The sequence below is a fragment of the Capricornis sumatraensis genome, chromosome 16 (genome assembly GCF_032405125.1).
Source record: "Capricornis sumatraensis isolate serow.1 chromosome 16, serow.2, whole genome shotgun sequence".
NCBI lineage: Eukaryota > Metazoa > Chordata > Mammalia > Artiodactyla > Bovidae > Capricornis > Capricornis sumatraensis.
In genome coordinates, this window is record NC_091084.1 from 62,486,032 (window position 1) to 62,511,561 (window position 25,530).

Consider the following 25,530-nt stretch of genomic DNA (forward strand, 5'->3'; position numbering starts at 1 on the left):
TAATTTAATCTGATAGCTTAGTTAGATGAAACGTTTAGGAAGGTGGGGGAGATAAATTTTGAAATTCAGAGAAGTTCTCTGACAACCTACAACATAATAGGCCATATGTGTCTCTATATGTGAGTGTGTGTGTGAGTGTGTACGTGTGCACACGTGCATGCATGAGCATGTGTATGATAGCATTTATGTTGACATAGGTCTTCAAATATATACCATAACGTTTAATTAGAAAACCTGTTAAAGTCTTGTTGAGAATCAAAAAAAAAAAAAAAGAAATTTTCTTTTATTCTTTTGAATACCTACATACATAGCTTCCTTTAAGTGACCATTATGATTTTGCTTTTCTGAATAAACTGTGGTGATACAGATGATGCCAGTGATAAAAAATGAGGCATATATGTACTGGACCAGTTAAAATTTCTTGTTTAATTTTCTTTCCCCAAACTACCAATGAAAGTGGAGTAGACGTCAAAATTCCTGTGCAATTTCAAAATAATAAGGTCTCTTCCTGCAGATCTACTGAGGAACAAATGTAAGATGATGAAATTTTTTTGTGAAAAAAGGAGCTCATAGGCCACAACCTTCCTCTAAAAATATTTTTACTTTAAATAGAATTTTATAAGATTTTTCCTTTTGATAGTAATTTTAGGACCAGGCTGGGGCGGTGGGGGTGCCGCTCAGATGGTAAAGAATCTGCCTACAATGCAGGAGACCTGGGTTTGATCCCTGGATTGGGAAGATCCCCTGGAGGAGGAAACGGCAACCCACTCCACTCCTTACCAGGACAATCGCATGGACAGAGAATCCCAGCAGGCTACAGTCCAAGGAATTGCAAAGGAATTGGACATGACTGACTGACTAACACTTTAACATTAAATAATTTACTATACAAATTAAAATCACATCTACAAGAAATGCTCTAAAATCTCTTTCCTCATCCCCTTAATATTCATGCTTATTGTTTTCATTCTCTAAATCTATAAGCTGATCTATCCACCTACCTCTAAGAGCAAGAACTAGAAAAACTGAAAAGCAGAAAATATTAGTGAGCACATGATTATGCTGTGGTGCTGGAGAAGATTCTTGAGAGTCCCTTGGACTGCAAGGAGATTAAACCAGTCAATCTTAAAGGAAATCAGTCTTGACTATACACTGGAAGGACTGATGCTGAAGCTGAAGCTCCAGTACTTTGGCCACCTGATGTGAAGAGCCGACTCATTTGAAAAGACCCTGCTGCTGGGAAAGATAGAGGGCAGGAGGAGAAGGGGGTGACAGAGGATGAGATGGTTGGATAGCATCATCGACTCAAACTCCAGGAGATAGTAAAAGACAGGGAAGCCTGGCTTGCTGCAGTCCATGGGGTTGTAAAGAGTTGGACATGACTGAGCAATTGGACAACAACAACATAATTACGCAACTGAACAACCAAAATATCTAGTATTTAGGTGTGCAGTCCTCAATAGATTCCAGCCGTAGGTCTAAAAATAAGGAAGGGATTTGGAATTTCATTTAAAGCCTAGTATCTCATTCTAAGGGCAATAAATTCAAAATTGAGATTAAAAATTTCATTTTTCCAGTATAAATTATCTGAGAAAATATTATTTCTTGATGACTTGCTTTCCAAAGAAATAGGACAGTAAAGAGTTGTCTGCCTTTTCCTAGCCTCTTTTTTGACATACAGAATAATATATTCTTCTAGCATCCATGATTGTTGAATTTACAAGTAAACTTATAACAAACGTGCCATAATTCTAAAATCATAACTTGGTGTTTTGCTTACTGTTTCTATACTAGTAATTGTTTCTAATGTTCTGCTGATGTCTGATCATACCAAAAGGCTAGGATCAAAATCAGTTTCCTTGTCTTTTTGACAAAATATAAGACCTGCCAAATGCTGGAGTGTATTTTTCTGCTTTGTTTTCCCATAAATAAGCTATTCTTCTCATGAAACTTTTTTTTATTAACTACCATGAAGTTTGTATCTCATCCATTTCATGGAAACATATAAGTGTATTGCCCTTAAACTAGTGCCATCAAAAAGTGTTGTCAACTTAAGTAACAATAGAACTGTTGAAAGATGTTTTCACCCGAATTCTCCATGTGTAGTAGATTCCAAATCTTTTTTTTTGAAATGGATAAAAGAGCAACAGGTTGTAATTGTCAGGGTTATATCTGCCTTCCACATTACTAATAGGGATTACATGTTCCAAATTTTTCTCTGTAGGAAAGGTTTTACTTGTCAATACGAGATTTAAAAGAACAGTTGGGGTTGGGCACTGATACCTCTATCTCAAGCCAATTTGAAAACGTATGCAGCAAGAATATCGGCTTTTGCCTCCCTCCTCTCTATCCCTGTTGTAATCCTCTTAGTGTTCTCCTTTACTGTGATGAGCATCAAGATTCTACAATAAAATGCCCTCTAGATACCCATGACCTCTGCTTGAATCTCTCTTAAAAGTGCTCCTTTTCAAGTTATTAAATAGCTATTTCCAATGCACTGATCACCTCTGTATATAACTGGAGACATTTTTCTGAAAGGATTTCAAAGGTTTCACAGCTAAGGGAAACTTTCTTTGAAAGTGTCTCTTTACTATCCAGTTTATCACTGTTTTGACTGAGCTGAAATTTTATTCAAAACCAATTTCTTCTAAAAATACAGTAGTCTACAAATTTGTAAGATGAGGTCTTTTCTCACTCTCACTAAATCATTAGAACAAATTAATAGTGATAAAATAACTGTTGGTTTTTATTCTCTCACTTTTCAATATTACAAAATATAGTTTTCTTTCAAAGTTCTACTTGGGCTTAAAATCAAAGAGAGAGGCCTTTCTGGTTCTTTTCCTCTGACAATTCCTCTTCACTATCCTTCTTTTCCCCCTTAGGTTTGACCTCATCTCTATTGAATGAGTTAATTAACTAGAGAATTCAGTTCCACTCAGCTAACTCTGAGCACCTAGATACTATAGCAGAGATAATAATGATCAGAATGCTCTTTGCTTCTAATAATTTCTAATCTGCAAGGCAGGGGTAGGGGGATAAGATAAAGATCTCCCAAGATATCTTCCTAACACAGGATCAAATCACATCTGTCTCTGCTTGAGTGTTTCCAATGGCTCTGTGTTTTCTACAGAACAACATCCACTTGAATTAAGATCCTTTATGATATGATACCAACAATTTCAGTGGAATCTACCATTCTGTTCTACTCTAATGTGAGCTAAAATATGCCCAAACTTGGAACAATGATTGACTTCAAATCATCAAAAAATGTTCCAAGTGGAACAGAACAGAGTCAATGTCATTATAAAGGGTACAGAATGGATGCAACAGGGGTATCAAGGTCAGAAACATCATATCTGGTTTGGGGGTGGGGTTGCAGTAAAGAAAGATTTTATGAAGCAGGCACAAATCAGGTAAAGCTAGAATGATGAACAGGGTTTCAATAAGCATTTATTGAATGCCAACTATATGCCAGTACCATGCTAAGATATGGCATAATGGTGACAGAGAAGGTGGGGGGTGGTGACAAAGAAAGAAAGGTTGAATTCCAGGCAGAGGGATTCATGTGGGCATAATAACAGAAATCATGGACTCAGAAAACAACAAATGAACAATTTAGCTTGGCTAACACACAAAGAACATATTTGAGAATAGTGAGCCTTGAAAGAGATTATGGCTAAATTTAAAACATCATTCATGAAAACATAATGTGCAACTGCTCTATATCTAAGACTTTGTTCCAGCACTCATGAACACAAAGATGAGTAAGACATAAAATCTGTGTCCAAAGAATTATCAGTTTAGTGAAAGAGAAAGACACAAAAGCAAGTGCCTTTACCAAAACACAAACTCTAAGAACAATTTCCAAAGAGTTCTGGGGTCACAAAACAACTTGAAGTTAAATTTCTCTGGAGGATCCGAGAAGGCTTCATAGACAAAGAAAAAACTGAAGAAAGCCTTAAAAAGTTAAGAATAGTAATGGCAGGATTGTAACCTAGCAAACACATGGAATGGCACAAGTAAACCAAAGCATAAATCATGTATGGGACTCCGTATACTAGCTCCGACTGTAGGGTCAGGGTACACAAAGATCAAGAAACGGAGAGGATTGAAAAGCCAAGTTGAGAGTGGGGGAAGACTGGAGATGAATCATGGAGATCAATGAAGGTCAGATGATAATATGAATAATAGGCAATGGTTAGGCATATAAGTTTTTGAGCACGAAAATAAAGCCGCAGCAAAAAAAAAAAAAAGAAAAGCTAAAAAAGAATGCTAACAGGATCAGAGAATTATGGCAAATAAACCTTAATGTCACTGAATATAAAATACAAAATGCATTAAATCCTGGTGCACCATTCAACTTACATTTATTTTCTAAATTTGCTCAGAAACAGGACTAGAAATAATTGTTTATTTTACTCTAGCTTTACAATTATACAACTTAGCTTCACATATACCTTGAAACAACTAATGTTTTGGTATAAATTTTGACATAAAAGACTGAATGAGCAACACGGAAAAATTGAAAAACAGCAGGTTGGGACAATGTGTCTTTTGCATTATCTCTTACAAAGAAAGGGCCCAAACTAGCTAACAAGAAGCCCCACTTTCTCTGAGCATCTCTGTCTTTGTGGGTACTTTTTGGTTTTGATTTCATGAATTCAAAAACTAAAGCTTATGTGGCTGAAATGAACAACAACCCTACATAACTTACCAGCTGAGAAAAAGAAAAGAATTACTCCTTCTTTAGAGACAGGTTTAAAATGCGTTTCATAGCTCACAGGCAGAAAAAAATTCTTTACTGAAAGATAAATTTCTATAGTAAATTAATAAAGAGACCTCTGGATTGTGTTATAAGTTCAGCTTTCTGAAGAACTTGTGCTCCTTAGATACGTTGACCCATAGAAGATATAGATCAGATTCTAGAGTATAAAGATATAACAGCCATCTTAAAGAATTTCTTAAACAAATGCAACTTATTAATGTAGTTGGTATAAAAAATATGCTAAACAATTGTACTTGAATGATGTAATACAAGTAGACTATTTCTTAGGTAGAAATGATATATATTGGTACAGTTTTTTTTCTTCCTATTCTTTTTCAAATTCTTTTCTCATTTAGATTATTACAGAACATTGTGCAGAGTTCCCTGTACTATACAGTATGTCTTTGTTGGACATTTATTTTAAATATAGCAGTGTATACATGTCAATGTCAAACTCCCATCTTATCCCTTCCTCTAACCCTTCTCAATATTGGTTCAGTTTCAGAGTGCTTAATTAACGGTGTGGCACTAGTGGTAAATAAAGAACCTGCCTGTCAATGCAGAAGAACATAAGAGACACACAGGTTCAATCCCTGGGTTGGGAAGATCCCCTGGAGGAGGGCATGGCCTCCCACTCCAGTATTCTTGCCTGGAGAATCCCATGGACAGGGGAGCCTGGGGGGCTACAGTACATGGGGTCTCAAAGATTCAGACAGGACTGAATCGACTTCACATGCATGCATGCAAAGCATAATACTTGCCCCTAACATTTGTAAAATAATTTAGTTTTCCAAAACTTTCACAAATATCTACCCAGACACCACGTATTGACTGAGTGTCCAATACATAAAATATTCTTATCAAGAACAACAAATAATTCTGACCTTGTTCTGTAGGAAACTGTTCTTCATGTCCACCTTTTCAAATTGGTCAGGTACCTGTTGACTGGTGCCACTGAAGTTAATTGGAAATCCCTCACAAATGTCCCAACTAAGAAAACAAAATATTTAATTGTTCTTATTAGAATAAAATGAGTTTTAGCACTCTTTAATCTATTAGTATGATAATTTATACATCTTACTCTTCCAGTGAGAGAAAAACCAATGTATAGTCTATAATCTTTTTAAACAGAAATTTATAAAGTATCTTGGTATCTATAATTGGGAAAAGGAAGGCTTTAAATTTTTTCCTTGCTATTATTTATGATATTGGGGGGACCCAATGCCTAGTTAATTATTAACATAACAAAGAAACAAAAACTTTTAAATCTTACAGAATCACTCACAGTGGAGATCATCTTCATTATTAAAGTTATCATAAATATACTGATCTATAATAATAAAGCATACTTTTATATTCATAATATTTGTATCCAGAATATTAGCTTTGTATTTTTAAGAGAGCCTTTTAAAAGGCAGCACAGTCTAGAGATTACATAGATGAATCACAAACTAGAGGGGCTGGCTTCATTCTTAACTCAGCCAAATTACTTATTTTAATAGTGAGTCCATTCTTACCCTAAAGAAAGTTGCGGCTCAACACTGATAAGATATACCATACAGCATGCTATTCAACAAAAAGCAGTTCTAGAAATGGTGATGGTAGTTTTCTTTCAATAGTCTGAGAAATATAAGTAAGGGCATGATGACTAAGATCTCAAATGATCCATTTCAGAGTATAGAAAGAAAGTTCAAATGGAATCCAAAAATTAAGTAAATTATCTCCAAACTAGTTCATGTTCAATAAAGGCAGTTTGACATTCTTATATTTAGAGAATCAGATTTAATTTAAATCCATTCATTAAAGCAGTATTCATTGCACCTGAAGAAGTAAAATAAAGAAGCGATACATAAATTAAAAATTAAACTCATAGCTAAAAACCAAAGGGAAAGGCAAATTTAACAGCTTAGAGAAAGATTATCACACATGAAATAAATTTTCTCATAAATAAATATGCTTTTAATAAAGAGTGCTGAGTTATTTTCTATCCATAAAGAGAAAAAAACAAGGCAGAACATTATAATCTTGTCTAGAAACTGCAGGCAGCTATTGGGGGATAGAGAAGATCAAAGAGTCTCTCTTCTTAGACATACTTAGCAATAGGTTGTTGGAGAAGGAAATGGCAACCCACTCCAGTATTCTTGCCTGGAGAATCCCAGGGACAGAGGCACCTGGTGGGCTGCCATCTATGGGGTTGCACAGAGTCAGACACGACTGAAGTGACTTAGCAGCAGCAGCAGCAGCAATAGGTTGCCATTAGCTAGACTGACTGACCTCATCAGACTGCTTTTGGTTCTCTAGATCTGTCCTCTATTTTAGCCTTTTCACCATTATATTAAAGAAAGTTGTAACTGGTTAAATTACAAAATATTAAAGTTAGATGGGACTTTATAGATAGGTCACCTAATCCAATATAGTGTCAGCATCGTGCTGCCATATCCAATATGGTGGCCACAAGCCACATATTCCTACTTAAATTAAAATTGGTTTAATTTAAACAAAATTTAAAATTCAGTTTCTCAGTCACACTAGTCATATTTCAAGTGCTCAATGGCCACAAATTCTGATTCCATCTTCATAGGAAGTACTACTAGCCAGTACTAGATAGTGGTTATCTATCTCAGTTCTTAAGGAAGTCCTCAATTCTTAAGACAACCTGGGTTAGAATCCTCGCACTATCATGTACAAGTCGTGTGGGTGGGAAAATGCCCTTCTGTGCCTCAGTTTCTGCCTCTATAAAAATGGAGTAATAATAGGCCTAATAAGCAATGATAGGATTAAAATAATTATTCTGCAGATTAAATATGCTCTCATCCAATTCATTTATTAATAGAACTGTGCCTGGCCTATGGTCAACAATCAGTAACTGCTGGGTTTTATCATTAACCCATAGGAAACTGATACCTGTCTGCTCATGGACAATCATGAGTAGATACGGGTCCAGTGCCTGGATCTAACTCCCGCTCTTCTGCACACTATGCCTCTAGGATAGTGCTTTTGTCTCTAATTTATCATCATCAAATGAGATGCTTAAATATGAACACTCACATAAAAGAACTAATTATTTACTATTTTAATAATTCCATTTAAAATTGTTAGTCTAAAAAAATCCCCTACAAACAGTTTTTACATTTCAAATAAAATCATTAACTTTGCAAAGCAGAAGACTATACTCTCCTCATTGTCCCATGTGTTTTCTAAAACTCCAGGGAACTTAATGGCAAGTTTTTAAAGCAACAGCTCATTATATCATGAAATAAGTCAATAAAATAAATGATTGTTTATTTAAGATGATTTAAGGAACATCTTTTAGTGTTTAAATCTCTCACTCTGGGAAAACTAAATTAGGCGATTCAGATTGTTTAACCAAGAACTTGTTAATTTACTTGTCACTTCCAGGTAGCAGAAGGGCATTAGGGTCCAAGAAGGTTTTATATACAACTGTAATGCCACCTCTGGCGAATGCAGTCACCTGGTCAAAAGTCAAACCCAAAACAGGGTTCAGTGGAGATCTGGAAAATGGAAAAACAAAAATCAAACATATCTGTAAAATTATACAAACTCTAAACTTTGAGTATAAATAATCAATAAAATGTACATTCCCATGTCAAATAATATCCAGAAATAAGTGAATTTCCTATTATACAGACCTATTGTTGGTATTCTCTACTGATATTTGACATGCACATTTTAGTTTGTTTGATTTATAATGCCTAGGATAGTTGCAACACATAAATGTTTCAAATGTTGCACATTTAAATAAATGATTTCAATAATAAAACAAAGCATTTAGTTGAGAAAAAGAATCAACTGTCAACCTTGTAATGTTCATTTTTCACATAAAACTACAATGCAATATACCCATAATAATCTTTGAAGCTTATAATTAAATTAATCTTTCATATTTGGCTACAAACAGCTATGTTTTGTAAGCCGGGTAAATGCTATGCTGACTTGATTTTTCATATTACATACTGTTAGGTATATTGTTTTAGGTTAATTTAATTACGTAAAAATTCAAATCATGGGGAAAGATCTTAAGTAAAAAGAATGGCAACTATGTCAATTGTGAGCCATTTTGTTTTTGAAACAAGTGACAAACACTGCTACTTAACTTTAGAATCACAGGGCTGTCTCACCTCACCTGTGTAGCATTTCCAAAAATTTTTAAACTGAATATAATCATAAGAAAACACTCAGACAAATCTAGAATGTGAGACACTATACAAGAAAAGTGTCTGAACTCTCCAAAAAGAAAACCAATATCATGAAAAATAAAACAAAAGATAGGAAAATATTTTAGATTAAAGAGAACCAAAGAAAACAACTAAATGCAACAGATGAAGCTTATCTAGATACTGGATTACAAAAAAGCTCTAAAGCATATTTAGGGTAGTTTGATTACATATTGGATGATAATATATTTTTGTTGACTGCGTTAGATATTATAACAGGGACAGAGAAGAACTTTCTGTTCTTTAGTTATATGACCTATAACATTTAGAAGTAAAACTTCAGTGACTGGAGTTAATCCCAAACTGTTCAAAAGAGAGAGAAAGGAGATATAAGAGAGGTAAAAGAAATGTGGCAAAGTCTTTAGTTGATGAACTTAGGTAAAGGATATATATAAACCTTCATTGAATCAAGTGTTCTATGGACTGGACATTTTTTCAAAATAAAAACTGAGAGAAAAACAACTAAAGAACTCAAAAGAGAAGCAGATATTGGCAAAATCTTCTGCAAATGAGTAATCAGACCTTGCATATCAACATATATTAGACACATTAGAATTACTCTCTGAAAATAAATATCATTTTCTTAGTACATATTGTGCATTTTCTCAATATATTTTAAACTAGATGAAAATAACTTTTCTGATATTAATTTAGAAGTTTAAGTAGTAGCAAAATGCTATAATGGTTCCCTAGGCACCCCACTCCAGTACTCTTGCTTAGAAAATCCCATTGACAGAGGAGCCTGGTGGGCTGCAGTCCATTGTATCGTGAAGTCGGACACGACTGAACAACTTCACTTTCACTTTTCACTCTCATACACTGGAGAAGGAAATGGCAACCCACTCCAGTATTCTTGCCTGGAGAATCCCAGGGACAGAAGAGCGTGGTAGGCTGCCATCTCTGGGGTCGCACAGAGTCGGAAACGACTGAAGCGACTTAGCAGCAGCAGCAGCAGTACTTTACACTGGATTCAAAATCAAATATATATGCATATATATTATGCTATTAAAATAGCAATGATATACAAATTACACATTTATGAATTCTACCAGCTATGATCCTCAGTTGATTTTAGAATATTTCAGATACTTAGCATTTTTTGTTACTCCATAAATATAATCTAGTTAACCAAGAACAAGTGTATGATCATATTAAAATACTGTATTATAGCAAACATCATTAAAAACATCAAAATTAGTCATTGCTTTCACTTTAATAATGATATTTGAGTAGAAATTATGAGACACATTTTATTAAAGCTTTTCCTTGTAATTTGAAGAGCTTCCTAAATTATACGAGGATTCTTGCCACTTTAAAATTCATCACAATTTTTATCATTGTAAATATAATTCTCACAATGTAATTATGTTTTGAAATCTGCCTACATAGGAAAAGCACCATTCCTTACAGGTATTTTTTAGTTTTATAAATTACACAGTATAGATACTATTAAGTATTTTAATTTTATCCCACTGAGACAGATGAAATAGATTTTGCAATATGCTACCCATAACTAATTCTACCAAGGTTTCCCAAAACCCTCATGGATTTCTAAGCAGATTTGACTTTGATTATTAGAATATATAGCAAATCCAATCAGCTCCTAGTTTTGTCTATGCTATTTTATAATTAATATATGCTCAATTATATTCTACAAGCAAAATTATTTCTCCTATTCCTCCTATTTTGTTCTACAGATAAAGAGCTGAACACAAAACAAAACAAAAAGATTAAAAGTAGGCAAAAAAGTGTGTTTAAGTTTCCTGACAAGCAGTTTCAGAGTTCATCTGGATGTGTCCTGTCAAAATATGCATAAATTTCCAAGATATTCCACACAACAGCTCGGCTCATCAATGCCTATGGACTGCAGCCTTTTTATTTTCTCAGAAATGCTGATAATTTTATGCAGGAATTTACCAATCTACAAAAATTTACACAATGCTCAGTAATAACCAGTAATTATTGTGGCATAATGCAAGGCGCTTTTGAGAAATATAACTTTGATAGGATAGGGCTTACAAGCTTTACCAATTTATCTTTAGCCTTCCTGTCATTGGTGCTTAAAAGGTTAAGACTTTATTTGTGAAAACAGAGAGAGATAGTGGGGAATCATGTTGTCTACAGCTTCATAAATCTTGCTTAAGATCCTTTTCAATTACCATCCATTTCTCCTTTAAAAAGGGACAAAAAAATAGAGGAGTGGAAGCAGGTCAGGGCAGTGTGCGACAATGACAGTGTGATGGGCTTGGGCCCCCTGTGGCGTTTCCATCTGCTATCATTAAGGTGACTACTCAGACATGAACAAATCCCACTTGCTGTGCTGACAGGCAGACTTCAAGAACTATGACAAGGCATTAAGACAGAAAGTCAGAGACAGAGAGGGAGAGAGAGAGATGTCATATCCCACAAACAATACTCCCTCCCCAAAAGAAAAAAAGCCCTGGAATTTTATTGGAAATTAAAAAAATTTTTTTTCCATAAAGGTGCTACCTGGCTTCTCAACTTTCCTTTTCCATTAGGTTGCCACAGAAAAATTGAGGACAGACAGAGAATAAACACCTTGCTCCTACCTGTATGCTTTACCATAAGAGACCCAAATTTTTTGCTCATTCTTCAGCGAAAGCAGATTCTTAATTTCTTGACCGTGCTCATCAAAAAGCCGGATTGAAGAAAAATTGAGGCCTGGTGGGTGGATGGAAGAACCTTGAAGTCTTTGATGAATCTTGAGAAGTAACTGGTTGGGTGAGGGGTGGTGGGGAGGGATGAAGAAGGAAAAGAAATAAGGTAAAACGTGAACACCTGTAATAAACTGTCTCTCCTCTGTAACAAAGGAAGTCCAAACAAATGGTAATTAAATTCATATAGAATGTTAAAAGAAGTGTGAAATCACAGCGATGTTTAGCTCAGTGTAAAGTAACAAAATGAGCATGGGCTTTTAACCAGCAGGGGGTGCCACAGGCTTGTGATTGAGCTCTGACCCTTTGGCACGGGGACTGAAAGCAGGTGTGACAGTCCTACAGAAAGAGCATTTAGCTTCTGTACACGGAAACGGTCCTCTTTGATAAGGGCTATGCTTTCCTTGTCTGAGCTACACACTCTGTTGGGTCCTTCCAGAGGATGTTCAAGTTTTACAGTCAGCAGTCTCCCGTCCCCGGCTAACCTCAGGTAACCAACGGCGGAACCACCCACCAGTGACAGGCCAGCAAAAATAAACACATCTTTCTAGCCTATGTTGCTTCATTTGGAAGCCCTCATCCTGGATGTATCAATTAAGCGCTCTGCAGAAGCTTGCCAGTGGCTTCAATAATGAGAGCTTTCAAGTCGTAAATATAATGTAATTGAAGTGTGAAATATGAAATGCTATCGTTTAATATTTTAAATAATAGCATTGTCTGTTTGCTTCTGTCTTATATTTGCGATCTCTTGATTATTAAGATATTTCTAACTGAGGGCATATTTCAAATGAAAGTAAATCCAGCTGAACTGTTGGTCATGGAATTTTAAAAGATATTTTTCAAAATTACCCGTCACCTTTGTTTGAGTGTTTAGGCCTCTGCTCTTTTCCGTGCTGTGCCCCACACTATCCATCACTCTGGTCTCCCCCCAACCTTCTGTCACAGGCTTCCTTTTCTTCTCTCCCTTGTCAGTTCTTGTGTCTCTCAATTTCTTGTTACTCTGTAATCTCGGCAGGGATGCGGATGTAGTTGTAGCCTTTTCTTGCCTGGCTGCTGTTCAGCGTACCTTTTTTGGTCCTTCTATTAATTCCCATTGAACTGAAGGTATATTTGGATGTGCTAAATGCAGAGGCCCAGAGAAAAGGAGAGAAAGTTGCAAGCCTGTCATATATCCCTTGTTTCCTCACCACTTGGCTATAAACTCTTAACCAAATAAAATATTTTCTTTGATCTGCAACTATATCTATAGAAAGCCTCTAGATTTTGTATGAATTAGGGATAAATAATCTTATCTCTCCCTGGAGAAGGAAATGGCAGCCCACTAGTATTCTTGCCTGGGAAATCCCATGGACAGAGGAGCCTGGTGGGCTGCAGTACATGGGGTCACAAGAGTTGGACACGACTAAACCACCACCACCACCAATATCTCTGCTCAATGGAAAATACCCTGTTGCCGGGAGAGACTGAAGGCAAAAGAAGAGGGTGGCAGAGGATGAGATGGTTAGATAGTGATGATCACCAACTCAATAGACATGAGTTTGAGCAAGTTCTGGAAGCTTCTGGTGATAGACAGGGAAGCCTGGCATGCTACAGTCCACAGGGTCACAAAGAGTTGGACACAACTGAGTCACTGAATAGAACTGATTCTCTTTAGGAGTATAATAAGTAAAAGCATTAGAATAGTAAAAATCTGTGCTTTGCTTTTTTCACTGGAACCACAAACAAGTTTTGGAATCCATGGATTATACTTATAAAGCCTTTACATTTATTTCTGTGTGGTCTCAGCTCTTGAGCTTAGTTTTTGTGGCTTTGCTATTATTTCAGAAAACATGTAATGTGGATCATTTTTTAAATCCCAGTGATTCTGCTTTACAGGCATCATCTTTTTTTGTGAAGGGGCAAGATATGAAAGATTTAAGGCCTGATCCAGGAGAGAAATAAGTACACAAAGAACAGGAGTGTGAAGTGGAGAAGGGATGTGAACACCTGACCACTTAACCAAATGCACTTCCACAGGAGTTGCACTACAATCTCTATTTTCTCAACTTGGCAACACACTGCATTTTAGGTGTTCAAAGATGAGCATTCCACAGCCTACAGGAGGTAAGGCCTCAATGCCTTTCATCTCAAGGTCACTGCTGAGGGCTGGCCCATAGTGACCAAAAATTGTGATAATCTTCAACCGTTTATCTTTAAAGCTATCATCACCAGGCCTTTATAGGATAAGAATTTGTTCAGGGACCTGAGAGGAGTGTGAAACATCTTAGGCTAGTGATTGAGGCAAGTGTGCATGAAGAGAACAGTTGTCCTTGGGTGTCACAAAGGCTCTCCCTCACAGAGAACTTTATTATGCCCCTAGATAAAGGTTTCCCCCAAGTTGTCTTGCATATAGAAGCAAATTACAGATCAATTTCAGTGTGCCATTAGCCAACAAAAGCTATCTACAGAATAATATCTTCCTGTGTAATCTAACATAAATGCCATCTTCAATTTTTTATACAAATCAAAATGGGAACTATTCTAATGTTGAAAAGAGGGATTACAAGTAGAGAATTCTGGGAAGGCTTTTGTATCATGATGATTTGTATAGTCAGGGATGTGACGGTTAAAAAAAAAAAAAAGACAAGACTCTTTATCCTTCTCTCTCTCTAATCAATCAAGGTAGCACTTCTGAGCCCAGCTAATGATCGGATGATTAATTTTTGTGACTAACTATGAAGCGCAGGTAATGAATACCACCAGGGAGACGTAAGACTGAGAGTGCTGAACTGAAGGGGAGGAAAAGGAGCAAGTTTCTGAGCAAAGGTCAAGCAATGGAGCCCAGCGCGCTGGTGTGCGCTCAGGCGAATAACCCCAATTTGTAAACAACAGGGTATTCAGTGTCCTTTCATGCAAGACAAAGACACAAAGTAAGGACCCTGAGCATGGCGGTTCTGCCTCAGAAACATCCCAATTGTCTGAAAAACAGGCAAAGGTAAGAATGCCTAAGATAAACCATCTGCACTTGCTCACAATGAGCACAGGCAAAGACCAGGGCAGTGTGTTACCTGCCCAGGGTCTAGGCTTGGAAGTACCCTCCACCCAGAACACACCCTCCACGGGGTATCATGTCACTTCTTTTCAATGTGTGGACAAGAGGGCAATTCCAGAGTCCAGTACAGACAGGTTTTCAAATAAAAGCATAATGAAGATTGAAATGCTACTAAGTAAGAGGCCAGGAGTTAATACTATACTAAAGCTGAGAACCTCTGGAATCCACAAGTTGAGTTTGAAATTATGAATCTTTACAGGCCAGCAAATGATTGATCTTTTCTAAACAATGGTAAAGATGTAACTGCCTAAATTAACTACAAGTAACTTAGAGGACACTCATAGTGTCCATTTTTATAAATGGAAAGTCAGTAAACTCACTCTTTCCATCATGCAGCCAGCTTGAGTTGGGCTATTAGGCTCCAGATCTTTTTTACTGATACAAACAGAGATCTCTCCTGTATCTTTACCATTTTCAAATATCTGAAAAAGAAGCACATTCAGAATCAAAAGGAAATATATGCACACATAAACATACATATGAATACATATATAAACACAAGCAGTCCTGACTTTGCACAGTACACTGTTGACTGAAAGTGAGGCATATGGGAACTGTGTAAAGCAACAACGGCCTGTATGACCACATGCAAGTAACTGGCAATGAAAATCAGTGAGACTAGAACAGTATAAAGGAAGCCCCTTGTTTCACCTTCTGGTTTCAATGTCCTTAACCTGACTGGCACTCCCCACAATCTTAAAATAGAAGGAAGCAGTGACATTAATGGAGGAATCACTGACTACACTGAATACTTCCATGGGGCAAACGTCAGGGAAAGGTCAGCTGGCAACCAGTTAACGAGCTCATTTTATTCTTTTGAAAAAACATAAAGCCACAAATTGCATGAGGAATGCTTAATTTATATTTAAAATATATCAGTGTTCAGCTCATCTTTTGACTCACTGAAAGGAAATCCAACCTGACAAATTTATTGCATAAAGGTACAGTGAAAGCCATCCATTTTAAGTGCATATAAGCAACAAGTTGCTGAGAACAGAGATAAAATTCAGAACACTGCATTATGTAACACTCAGCTGGAAAAAGAAAACGCTAGCTAACATTTTGTTCAAAAGTATCCAAATAAACCAGTCCCAAAGGAAGGCTCCACTAGAGTGAACACCATCCTCTGACCACTCTGAGGACCATGTGGGGTGTGTGATTCACCAGGCAAGAAAGGAAGCAGGCTGGGAGAGACTTGATGAATAAGTTAAATCCTTGCTTTTTACTGTACTTTTTTTTTTCGGAAGTTCTTTTCTTCTCTTTCTGATAGATTTATCACATCAGAGTAGCCATTTAATTCATTTCTAGGGCTATCTCCAGAGAAGATAATTTGGGAGAGTATCTTATTTAAAAAGAAAGAAAAACCATCTGTTTGACTTTTGAGACAATTTCAGAGTTAATTAATTACTCCTAACCTGATCTAGCAACAGTTAGAACTGGACATGGAACAACTGACTGATTCCAAATAGGAAAAGGAGTACGTCAAGGCTGTATATTGTCACCCTGCTTATTTCACTTCTATGCAGAGTACATCATGAGAAACGCTGGGCTGGAAGAAACACAAGCTGGAGCCAAGATTGCCGGGAGAAATATCAATAACCTCAGATATGCAGATGACACCACCCTTATGGCAGAAAGTGAAGAGGAACTAAAAAGCCTCTTGATGAAAGTGAAAGAGGAGAGTGAAAAAGTTGGCTTAAAGCTCAACATTCAGAAAATGAAGAGCATGGCATCTGGTCCCATCACTTCATGGGAAATAGATGGGGAAAGAGTGGAAACAGTGTCAGACTTTATTTTTGGGGGCTCCAAAATCACTGCAGATGGTGATTGCAGCCATGAAATTAAAAGATGCTTACTCCTCGGAAGGAAAGTTATGACCAATCTAGACAGCATATTGAAAAGCAGAGATATTACTTTGCCAACAAAGGTTCATCTAGTCAAGGCTATGGTTTTTCCAGTAGTCATGTATGGATGTGAGAGCTGGACTGTGAAGAAAGCTGAGCACTGAGGAATTGATGCCTTTGAACTGTGATGTTGGAGAAGATTCTTGAGAGTCCCTTGGACTGCAAAGAGATCCAACCAGTCCATCCTAAAGGAGATCAGTCCTGGGTGTTCATTGGAAGGACTGATGCTGAAGCTGAAACTCCAATACTTTGGCCACCTCATGCCAAGAGTTGACTCATTGGAAAAGACTCTGAGGCTGGGAGGGATTGGGGGCAGGAGGAGAAGGGGACGACAGAAGATGAGATGGCTGGATGGCATCACCGACTCAATGGACATGAGTTTGAGTAAACTCCAGGAGTTGGTGATGGACAGGGAGGCCTGGCGTGCTTCGATTCATGGGGTCACAAAGAGTCAGACACGACTGAGCAACTGAACTGAACTGAACCTGATCTAGGAAATAATGTGCTTCAAGAACACTTCCTTAGGCTCTAGGCAAAAAAAAAAAAAAGAAAAAGAAATTATATAGAAAAAGAGAAATAATGTTCAATAATGGAGGGTTTTCTCCATTCCATGCCTTTACTTGTGCTGCTGGTCTACTGGAGATGGTGCAGCTGTCCACCTCGGCACACTGACACTCCACACTCTACAGTAGCTTTTGCTAAAGGGGATTTTTTTAAACCTCTTTTCTGAGAAAAGATATAGTTCTGAGCAAGAAATCTCTCTACTTTAGCCAGGAACTATGTGAAACCCAACTGTTGCCCTCAAACCTATGGGAAATAATGTGGGAGGAGAATCTTACTGTCCCAACAATCTCTTCAGGGTCTTAATCGAACAAAACTCTTAAAACAACAGAGCTGTTTAGCAGTGATGCTCACAATTCTAGGTGGCACGCATTCTGCAAGGTCAGTGTTGACAAAAGCTCAGTTTGGACAACTTATTGATATTTCTTTGTTAAGACTTGCCCCACGTGGTCTCAGAGTGCAGCAAATTATATTCTAGAAAATAGCTGTATGAGAGCAAATAGGACCTGGATGACACCTAAGACCTTCATTAGCTTATTGCTTCCTTCACTAATGCTAATAAGCCTTTTCTTCTACATCCAGAGAAAAAGTGTTCTCAAATAAAAAAGCTCTGGCCTCTAAAATTTCTATGATGGCATAAAGAAAAAAGAGGTGCTTTAGTGTTTAAGCAAAAGTTTAGTTGCTTAAGTAAAAGAAATCTGTCCTCCACTAGTCATTCATATAATGTGTTGTGTTTTTTTTCTCTGAATTTCTATAAAAGTAAAAATTCCCCAAGCTGAAACTGTATGAGATTCTGCTTTTGTTAAGGCCTTTGTTTTTAAGGTCTATATCACCATGCCTAAAAAAAAAACAACTAAGTATTCTATTTATTGGTTTTCTTCTTTTGCAAGAAAAGTATTTTTATTTCCATTGCCCAATGTCTAAACAAAGGTAGCTCTCTAAGTAGAGTTTATATAGGAAAATAAAAAAAATCTTTATTTTCCTACTGCCTAATCCTGGGCTTAAGAAAAACCAACTGCTGTATTAGCATCCTACTGGTACTCTGCATGCCATCACCTCCTTATAGTTCTAAAAATAAATTCTCACCCTTAAAGTAGGGTGAAGCAAAAAGCTAGCTGAGGCTAATGCTGGGTCCCAAGGAATAAGGCAATAGAACCTAAAATATAAGTGATCCAGATCATTTCAAAAAAAATGGCAGCTAACAACTATTGGAAAAAAAAAAAAATCCATAAATAGGAATTTACTTCTACGCCCAGTTGCACAGAGTTTCAAGGAGGAGTGTTCCATGAATGACTTTCTTTCATGTCAACATGAACTTTTCTTCAGCAGAATTAAATTAGGTTAATGTTAATGTTTCACTGTAATGTTAATTCATTCATTCAAAAAGTACTTATTGAGTGACTACTATGTGCCAATCACTGCTCAATTGCTGAATACATACCAGCGAACTAAGATTCCTGACAGAACAAGTTAGTAAATCATTCAGCATGGTCAGAAAACATCAGGTCTTGTGAGGCCTGAAGTTTATACACCTTGGTGGGCCTTCTTTAACAAAATGGATGCAAAATTACAAATGCAAACCTAGATATAAAATATTCATTTCAAATGAGAAATCACAATTTACACATATTACAAAGCTCATGGATAGCAAAAAAAAAAGGACAAAATCCAGAGAAAGTTACAAAGTATTTTCATTAATTTACTGTCCAGTGCATGTTTTATGGCTGAATTGTCTTCTATCACCTTTTCATATGATAATCTTCTAACATTCTCTGTAAGAAGAATAGGAAGATAACTCCACCTTCACTCTTGCATGGTTAATCAAAAAAATCATTATTGATTAGAAAAATGTCTATAGATGTCACAGCTTGGTTGATCATTTCATAAAAATTTTTAGGATTGATGTCAAATTGGGAAAAACTTGATTAGCTTGCTTTACAATATGAGCTGTAAAATGAGGAAGGCTTTTCTACAAATTACTTGGCTTTGTTAATTTCACACCATGTTTTTCCTCCACCACCCATATACTTCTGCTGACAGGCACTCTAGCTCACAGTAACAAAAAGCAGTACACTCTATGGCCAGCAGGCAGTAGCCATCTTCCTAGAAGCTCTTCTCATACCAGGGTGGCTTAGCACTACCTGAACAATACAGGGAAGTGACTGCAAACCACTAGTTACATCTCACTATGCCCTGGTGGCTCAGATGGTAAAGAATCTGCCTGCAGTGTGGAAGACCTAGGTTTGATCCCTGGGTTGGGAAGATCTCCTGGAAGAGGGCATGGCAACCCACTCCAGTATTCTTTCCTGGAGAATCCCCATGGACAGAGGAGCCTGGCGGGCTACAAAAAGTGGGACACAACTGAGTGGCTAAGCACAGCACATGCTCAAACTAAATGTTTCCTCAATTCAGTTTCCCCTAGCCAGGTTTCAAAAATGCCTGCAGTCACTTCAGCTCCACCTGGTACAAGGGAAAATGTGACAGAGATGAAGTCAGGGTGGAAACAGACAATAGTCTCAGTCAATTGTAGTTAACATATATTTGCAAATTGTAGAGAAACATGTCCATTGGTAGGGCTTTTCCCAGGGTTTTGGAAGGGGCCTAGAAAAGGGGCCTTGGAGCTAAGGTTTCATTGGCATCATGGTAAATGTATCTCAGGATGGGTATGAAGGTGGTAGTGCAAAGAGAAAGTGTTAGTCACTCAGTCATGTCCAACTCTGGGATCGCATGGACGGTAGCCCGCCAGGTCCCTCTGTCCATAAGATTCTCTAGGCAAGAATACTGGAGTGGGTGGCCATTCCCTTCTCTAGAGGATCTTCCCAACCCAGGGATCGAACCTGGGTCCCCTGCATTGCAGGCGGATTCTTTACCGTTTAAGCCACCAGGGAAGCCCAGAAGGTGGTAAGTGCTATGAAGAAGAAAATGTAGCAGGGAAGGGATATAACACCTAGGATCAAGGAGAAGGCGTGGTCACTGTAAGAAGCAGGCAATCAGAACTAGCCTTCAAGATAGGAAATATCTGAATAAAGATTTGGAGGTGAGGCAGTGGTCCAAGCAGAGAGCTGGCAGAAGAGCAATGGAGGCAGGAGAGGCTAGAGCAAAGAGACTAAGGCACGAACCTGCCCAATGTTCCAGAAACCACAAGGAGACCTGTGTGTTGGGAGCAGAGTGAGAGAGAGGGAGAGTAAGTAACATGAAATTAGAGGGTTAAGGGTGGGCAGCAAAGCCGGGGATCTTCAGAGGGCTTGGAACAGAGTGGTAATAGGATCTGACTTAAAAGGAGCATTGTGGCTGCTGGGTGGAGAGTAGACAGTAGGGAGTAAAGATAATCTGAAGGGTGAATGATGGCAGCTCAAACCAGAGTGTTAATAATGGACGTGGCTATAAATGGTCCTTTTCTGTTGTTCGTTCCAGAGTAATTTGTTTATTCGTGGGGTTGGGAAGTAAAATTTGTAGCTAGGCTAATATTTCTAAAGTACGATGTCTGTATTTATAGGTGTACATAAATCAACTTAAGTATAACTTCATATGCAATATTTGTGAAGGCACAAAACAAACCATAAAAAAAACAATGTTTATTGTGAAGATTTTATAGAGGCATGACCAAACCGTAAACTATATGGGGTGAAGATAACTTGAACAGGAAGTTTAAGCTGACGTGGTTCTTTGACCACTTTACCTGGAATCATTTATGACATCTATTTAAGGACTTATATAAGGCCTATTTCAGTGCCTTTATTAACCCTTAGTGCTATATGCCTGGTTAAGAGTTAGCTGTGGAGGGAACAAACGCTCCATAACTGCTGGGCAGGCCACCTAGGAAGCTCTTCTGTGCTTGAGTGGAAGGCCAAACACCTAAGCCTTAAAATACCTCAGGATGTAATGCTGTCAAGAGGTGATCATAGGAAAATGTCACCGCCGTGCATTGCCTAAAAGTTCAGAGACTGTGCAGTAACATGATCTCCTACTAGAGGTCTGGTGAAAAGCAAAAGAATATAAAGTAGCCCCATAACACTATTTGGCATATTTCAGGTGAAATAATTAAATAGATGGGAAAAAGATTAATTTACATGTTGTCTTGGGTTGGGGTCCCCTGGAAACAGACTCTGAGACCAAGTTTTACCTGCATGAAGTTTCCTTCAGAGCATCCTCGGGTGCAACAGGGAACAGGAGTAGTAGATGCGTCGGTCGCTCATTTGTGTCCGTCTCTATAACCCCATGGACTGTAGCCCACCAGGCTCCTCTGTCCATGGGATTCTCCAGGCAAGAGTACTGGAGTGGGTTGCCATTTCCTTCTCCGGAGTAGGTAGGCGGCGAAGGCAAACTGTGATGCAGTTGCAACAGAGGCCTCTGGGGGGAGCTCTAGAGCTGGGACGGCCCTTCAGAGTTATTCAGAAGTGAGGCCAGGGAGTAAGGCTTCGCACTGCCCATCAGTCAAATAGCGGATGCAGACTGCCCTCAGGGGATTAGATCAGGATGCCTAATCTTCAGAGAAACAGCAGCCTTACAGAGAGGGCAACTGTCCAAGAAGAATGTAGGTGTGGCAATTGGAGGTGAAGGATGTGTATCTTAGATGTGAAGAGGGAACCCAAGTAGCCTGGCATGACATCCACCACACACAAACACAAAAATCCAGAGTGTAGAGTACACACACTTTTAAATAGCTCAACACTGAAAGCAACTGGATTTTACTGGTGAGTCTCAGAGACCTTAAGTGACATGCCTCAGGCAAGTCTACTCACAAGGGGCAAGGAGATCTTGCCTGGGTCAGGAAGATCCCCTGGAGAAGGGAATGACAACCCACTCTACTGTGCTTGCCTGGAGAACTCCATGGACAAAGGATCTTGGCAGGCTACAGTCCATGGAGTCACAGACTCAGACTGAGTGACTAACACACACACACAAATCATACATATTAGTAACTAGATCACAAGGCTCAACACTAGATTCCCAGAATTTATTCATCCTATGACTGAAAGTTCATACCCTTCCATCAATATCTCCCCATCCTCCACCCCCCACTTCAGCCCCTAGTATCCACCATTCTAGTCTCTACTCCTACAGGTTTGACTTCCTTAGACTCCACATATAAGTGATACACAGCGTTTATCCTTCTCTGTCTGACTTATTTCACATAGCATAATAACCCATGTTGTTTTAAATTACAAACATCAACATTTGCTATTATATCTAAGATTAGCGATCTAATAATATGAAACAATATTAAGAAATTTAACGCTATTTAATAGTAAGCATCACTAACTCAATCATCATGAATCTGAGCAAACACCAGGAGTTAGTGGAGGACAGAGGAGCCTGGCAGGCTACATACAGTCCATGGGATCACAAAGTCTCAGACACAACTGATTTAGCGACTAAACAATCACAACATTTTATAGTAGAAGTTTTTAACCTAAGTCAAAGAACATGAAAATTAAAATTAAATATTTTTCTTATGTGAGAAGCTAATTAGCCATGAAAAAAAACTTTATCCAATCAGAATTCAAAGTCATCTTTAGAGATAGGAAATTAACTCTAAGTGAATTAACATTATATGTACATTAAATCAAATAAATGCGCTGTTAACTTTTTTATTTTTATAGATTTGTATAATAGTTTTTAGAATATCCACACTTTCTACATTTTCTCAAATGCATGTTATCAATCAATTGTAAACATGTCTAATTTTAATATTCAGATAAGGATATGATCACAAAACAAATATTGAAATTATGAGATTTAGGCAATGAGAAATTAATAATGAATTAGCATGTTTATACTACATATAGGAAAATGTGTTTTAATGCCTAACAGAGATATCACTAAGTAGTATTTAATAGATAAGGAGCCAGTACATTTGTCCTAAGAAATGAAAATGCACTTATGTGAAATTAAGTTATATAATTGTTAAACTTCATCAGTCTAAATGGTACCTGGATCAAAAATCAAATAACTTTTTTTTACCCCCAGAAAATATATACTTTAAAATATAACTTATCTTAATATATTTACACTTTACAAATAACTTATTTTAGATTTCCTTTGTAAGTTACAGCACAGCCCACCATTGAGAAGATATAAAGTGGGTGACTACCTATGGTGTAGGGCTTTGGGGGTGGGCCAAAAGACTCTAACCCCAAAATACTTGTTCCAACTTGTCATTACTACCTGAAATTCCAGTTAGAGAATTGTTCTTTGTCATAATTAAAACACCACAGCTCTATGAGAGAAAATAATGTTCAGCCTTATTGGTTATTGACCTTTGAGGCTATGATTTTCAGCCTTGGCTTTCTGGAATTCCTCAGAGTGCCTGGGCTAGGGCTGGTGGAGAGGGGAATGAGTGCGGGGAGTTGTGGTCCCCAGTGGGAGATCAAACCTGATGAGTGAGTCTGTGGGGGCAGCCACCATCCTGGCTTCCAAAGAAGTAGATCCTACTTTTATCTGCTTTACATAGCACATTCCAATAAAGAACTTTGATTTAAGAGGGGGGAAAAAAACGTTTGAAAACTATCTTAGCTTGGAAGAAAGTGTGGTACGCCTTTTTCCTGAAGAAAGAGTGGTACCTGATAGCCTGAATTGGGGGTTGGAAGTAGGTATGGAAAGGGACCAAAGATGAGAAGGCAGGCAGGATGGCCCTCATCAGCTTCACAGTGGCTCTATGGTCTTTTCCTTTAGCCACTTAAAGTCACATTTCACTGTTTTGTAATAATTTGTTTTTAAAGGGCTTTCCCCCAACCCCATTTTTGACAAGGTAAAATTTCTAAAACAAGGTGCAAAATATTGTCTCTTTGTATCCATTACAATTCTCACTAAATTCAATATATGTAAATGTTCAAAATTATTTAAAACAAGGTAAAAGTGTTTGTCTGTCATGTTTTAGGCCAAGTAATTTTAATAAGACCTTTATAAATGAGAGTATTTCACAGTGAAATGGAACAAAGACTTCACTTTGTTTAAATTTATTTAGTGCCTAAAATTATAGTTAAATTGGATTAAAATATCAGGTTGTGGGTTCTGTCAGTAGCTGAATATAATATGACATATTATATACCAGACTTTGGAAGGTAAATATTGTTTAAAAGTTCCTGGGCTCAATATATTTCTTCTCAAGGAAAATAGGGGCTTTTCTGATGAGAAAAGCATAGTCACATCCCCCCAGATTCTATTCTACTAAGATAATGAATATTATACAATTAAATATGAGCCACGTCATCAGACTTCCAAAATTCTCAGCCTCAGACATCATATTCTCATCTTCTAGTTGAGTATATGTGTTTTTAATGCTATTTGGTTTCTTTTTTATATATCAAATATGCCTGTAAAACTAATTTTCCCCCTAATGGGAATAGATACTCTGAGTAACTAAAACCTATGCAAAAGTTATTTGTCTAGAGCAATCTATTTTTATTTTTTAAATTCATTTTTATCATAAAACATTATCAAAACTGTAGGTAAAATCTTAAGTAGGAAGAGATGCTTCACTTCATTTGTACTTATTAGAAAAGCTGCATTCATTTCTACCTTCAGATGATGCTTGATAATATTCATGGTGACTCAGGCTAACATAGATGTCAGTGGGTAATCTAGGGGACGGGAGCATATGTAGGAAGTGGATCTCAGTGACTTGAGCATCTCAAACACTGTGAAAAAGCTAATTGAGAGGTAAAAACAAATTAACTGCTATGGAGAAGGACAATCTCCCTGAGAGAGAGAGTGCGCCTGCAGCAGTAAGGTTCAGTGGTTGCATTTAGTCTGTGTAACTGCTGGGACAGTAATCCAGCTCTGGCCTGTGGACTTTCCCTGCTGACTGCCCACCTGGCAATTCTCTGGGCACCTTCAAGGCTGTCAAGAACTGCACAGGGAAAGCCTGTCTCATTACAACAGCTCTGCATGTGAGCTTAGGTACCGCCCAACCAATTGCTCTTCCCAGATTTTGATATAGACGCAGTTTTTCAGTTTTTCTCTTCATTGGGTCTAGGAAGGGAAGACTGGATCTTCCTGCACACAGAGATTTAACCTGGTTGCAGATGCCTGTCAGGAAGTAGACTACGGTGAATATAGTGGTATCACCCCTCCCGCAATAGGCCACAAAAAAAAAAAAAAAAAAAGAAAATAAGGCAAGATGGAAAAGAGTAGTGGAAAGAAAAGAAGGTGAGATATTTCAGTGCCTACTGTAAATGGCTATTCATGAGATGTTGGTAGGTATTCATGAGTCTCAAGTTTATTTGCCTTCAAAATGGGTAGTCCGATATTTGCCTTCTTAGTGAAATCTACATATGAAAACTGATTATCTCCATCA

General features: G+C 37.6%; 1 protein-coding gene across 1 annotated transcript in view; it reads right to left on the bottom strand.

Moving 5' to 3' along the window:
- The window catches only part of DCDC1 (doublecortin domain containing 1), a 429,528-nt gene that overhangs the window by 202,913 nt on the left and 201,085 nt on the right, over positions 1 to 25,530 (bottom strand). The window contains exons 10-13 of the mRNA XM_068988045.1: positions 15,087 to 15,188; positions 11,571 to 11,734; positions 8,152 to 8,277; positions 5,650 to 5,755 (exon numbers count right to left, since the gene is read on the bottom strand). Of these exons, the coding sequence (XP_068844146.1) occupies positions 5,650 to 5,755; positions 8,152 to 8,277; positions 11,571 to 11,734; positions 15,087 to 15,188 (498 nt within the window). The remainder of the gene's footprint in view (positions 1 to 5,649; positions 5,756 to 8,151; positions 8,278 to 11,570; positions 11,735 to 15,086; positions 15,189 to 25,530) is intronic.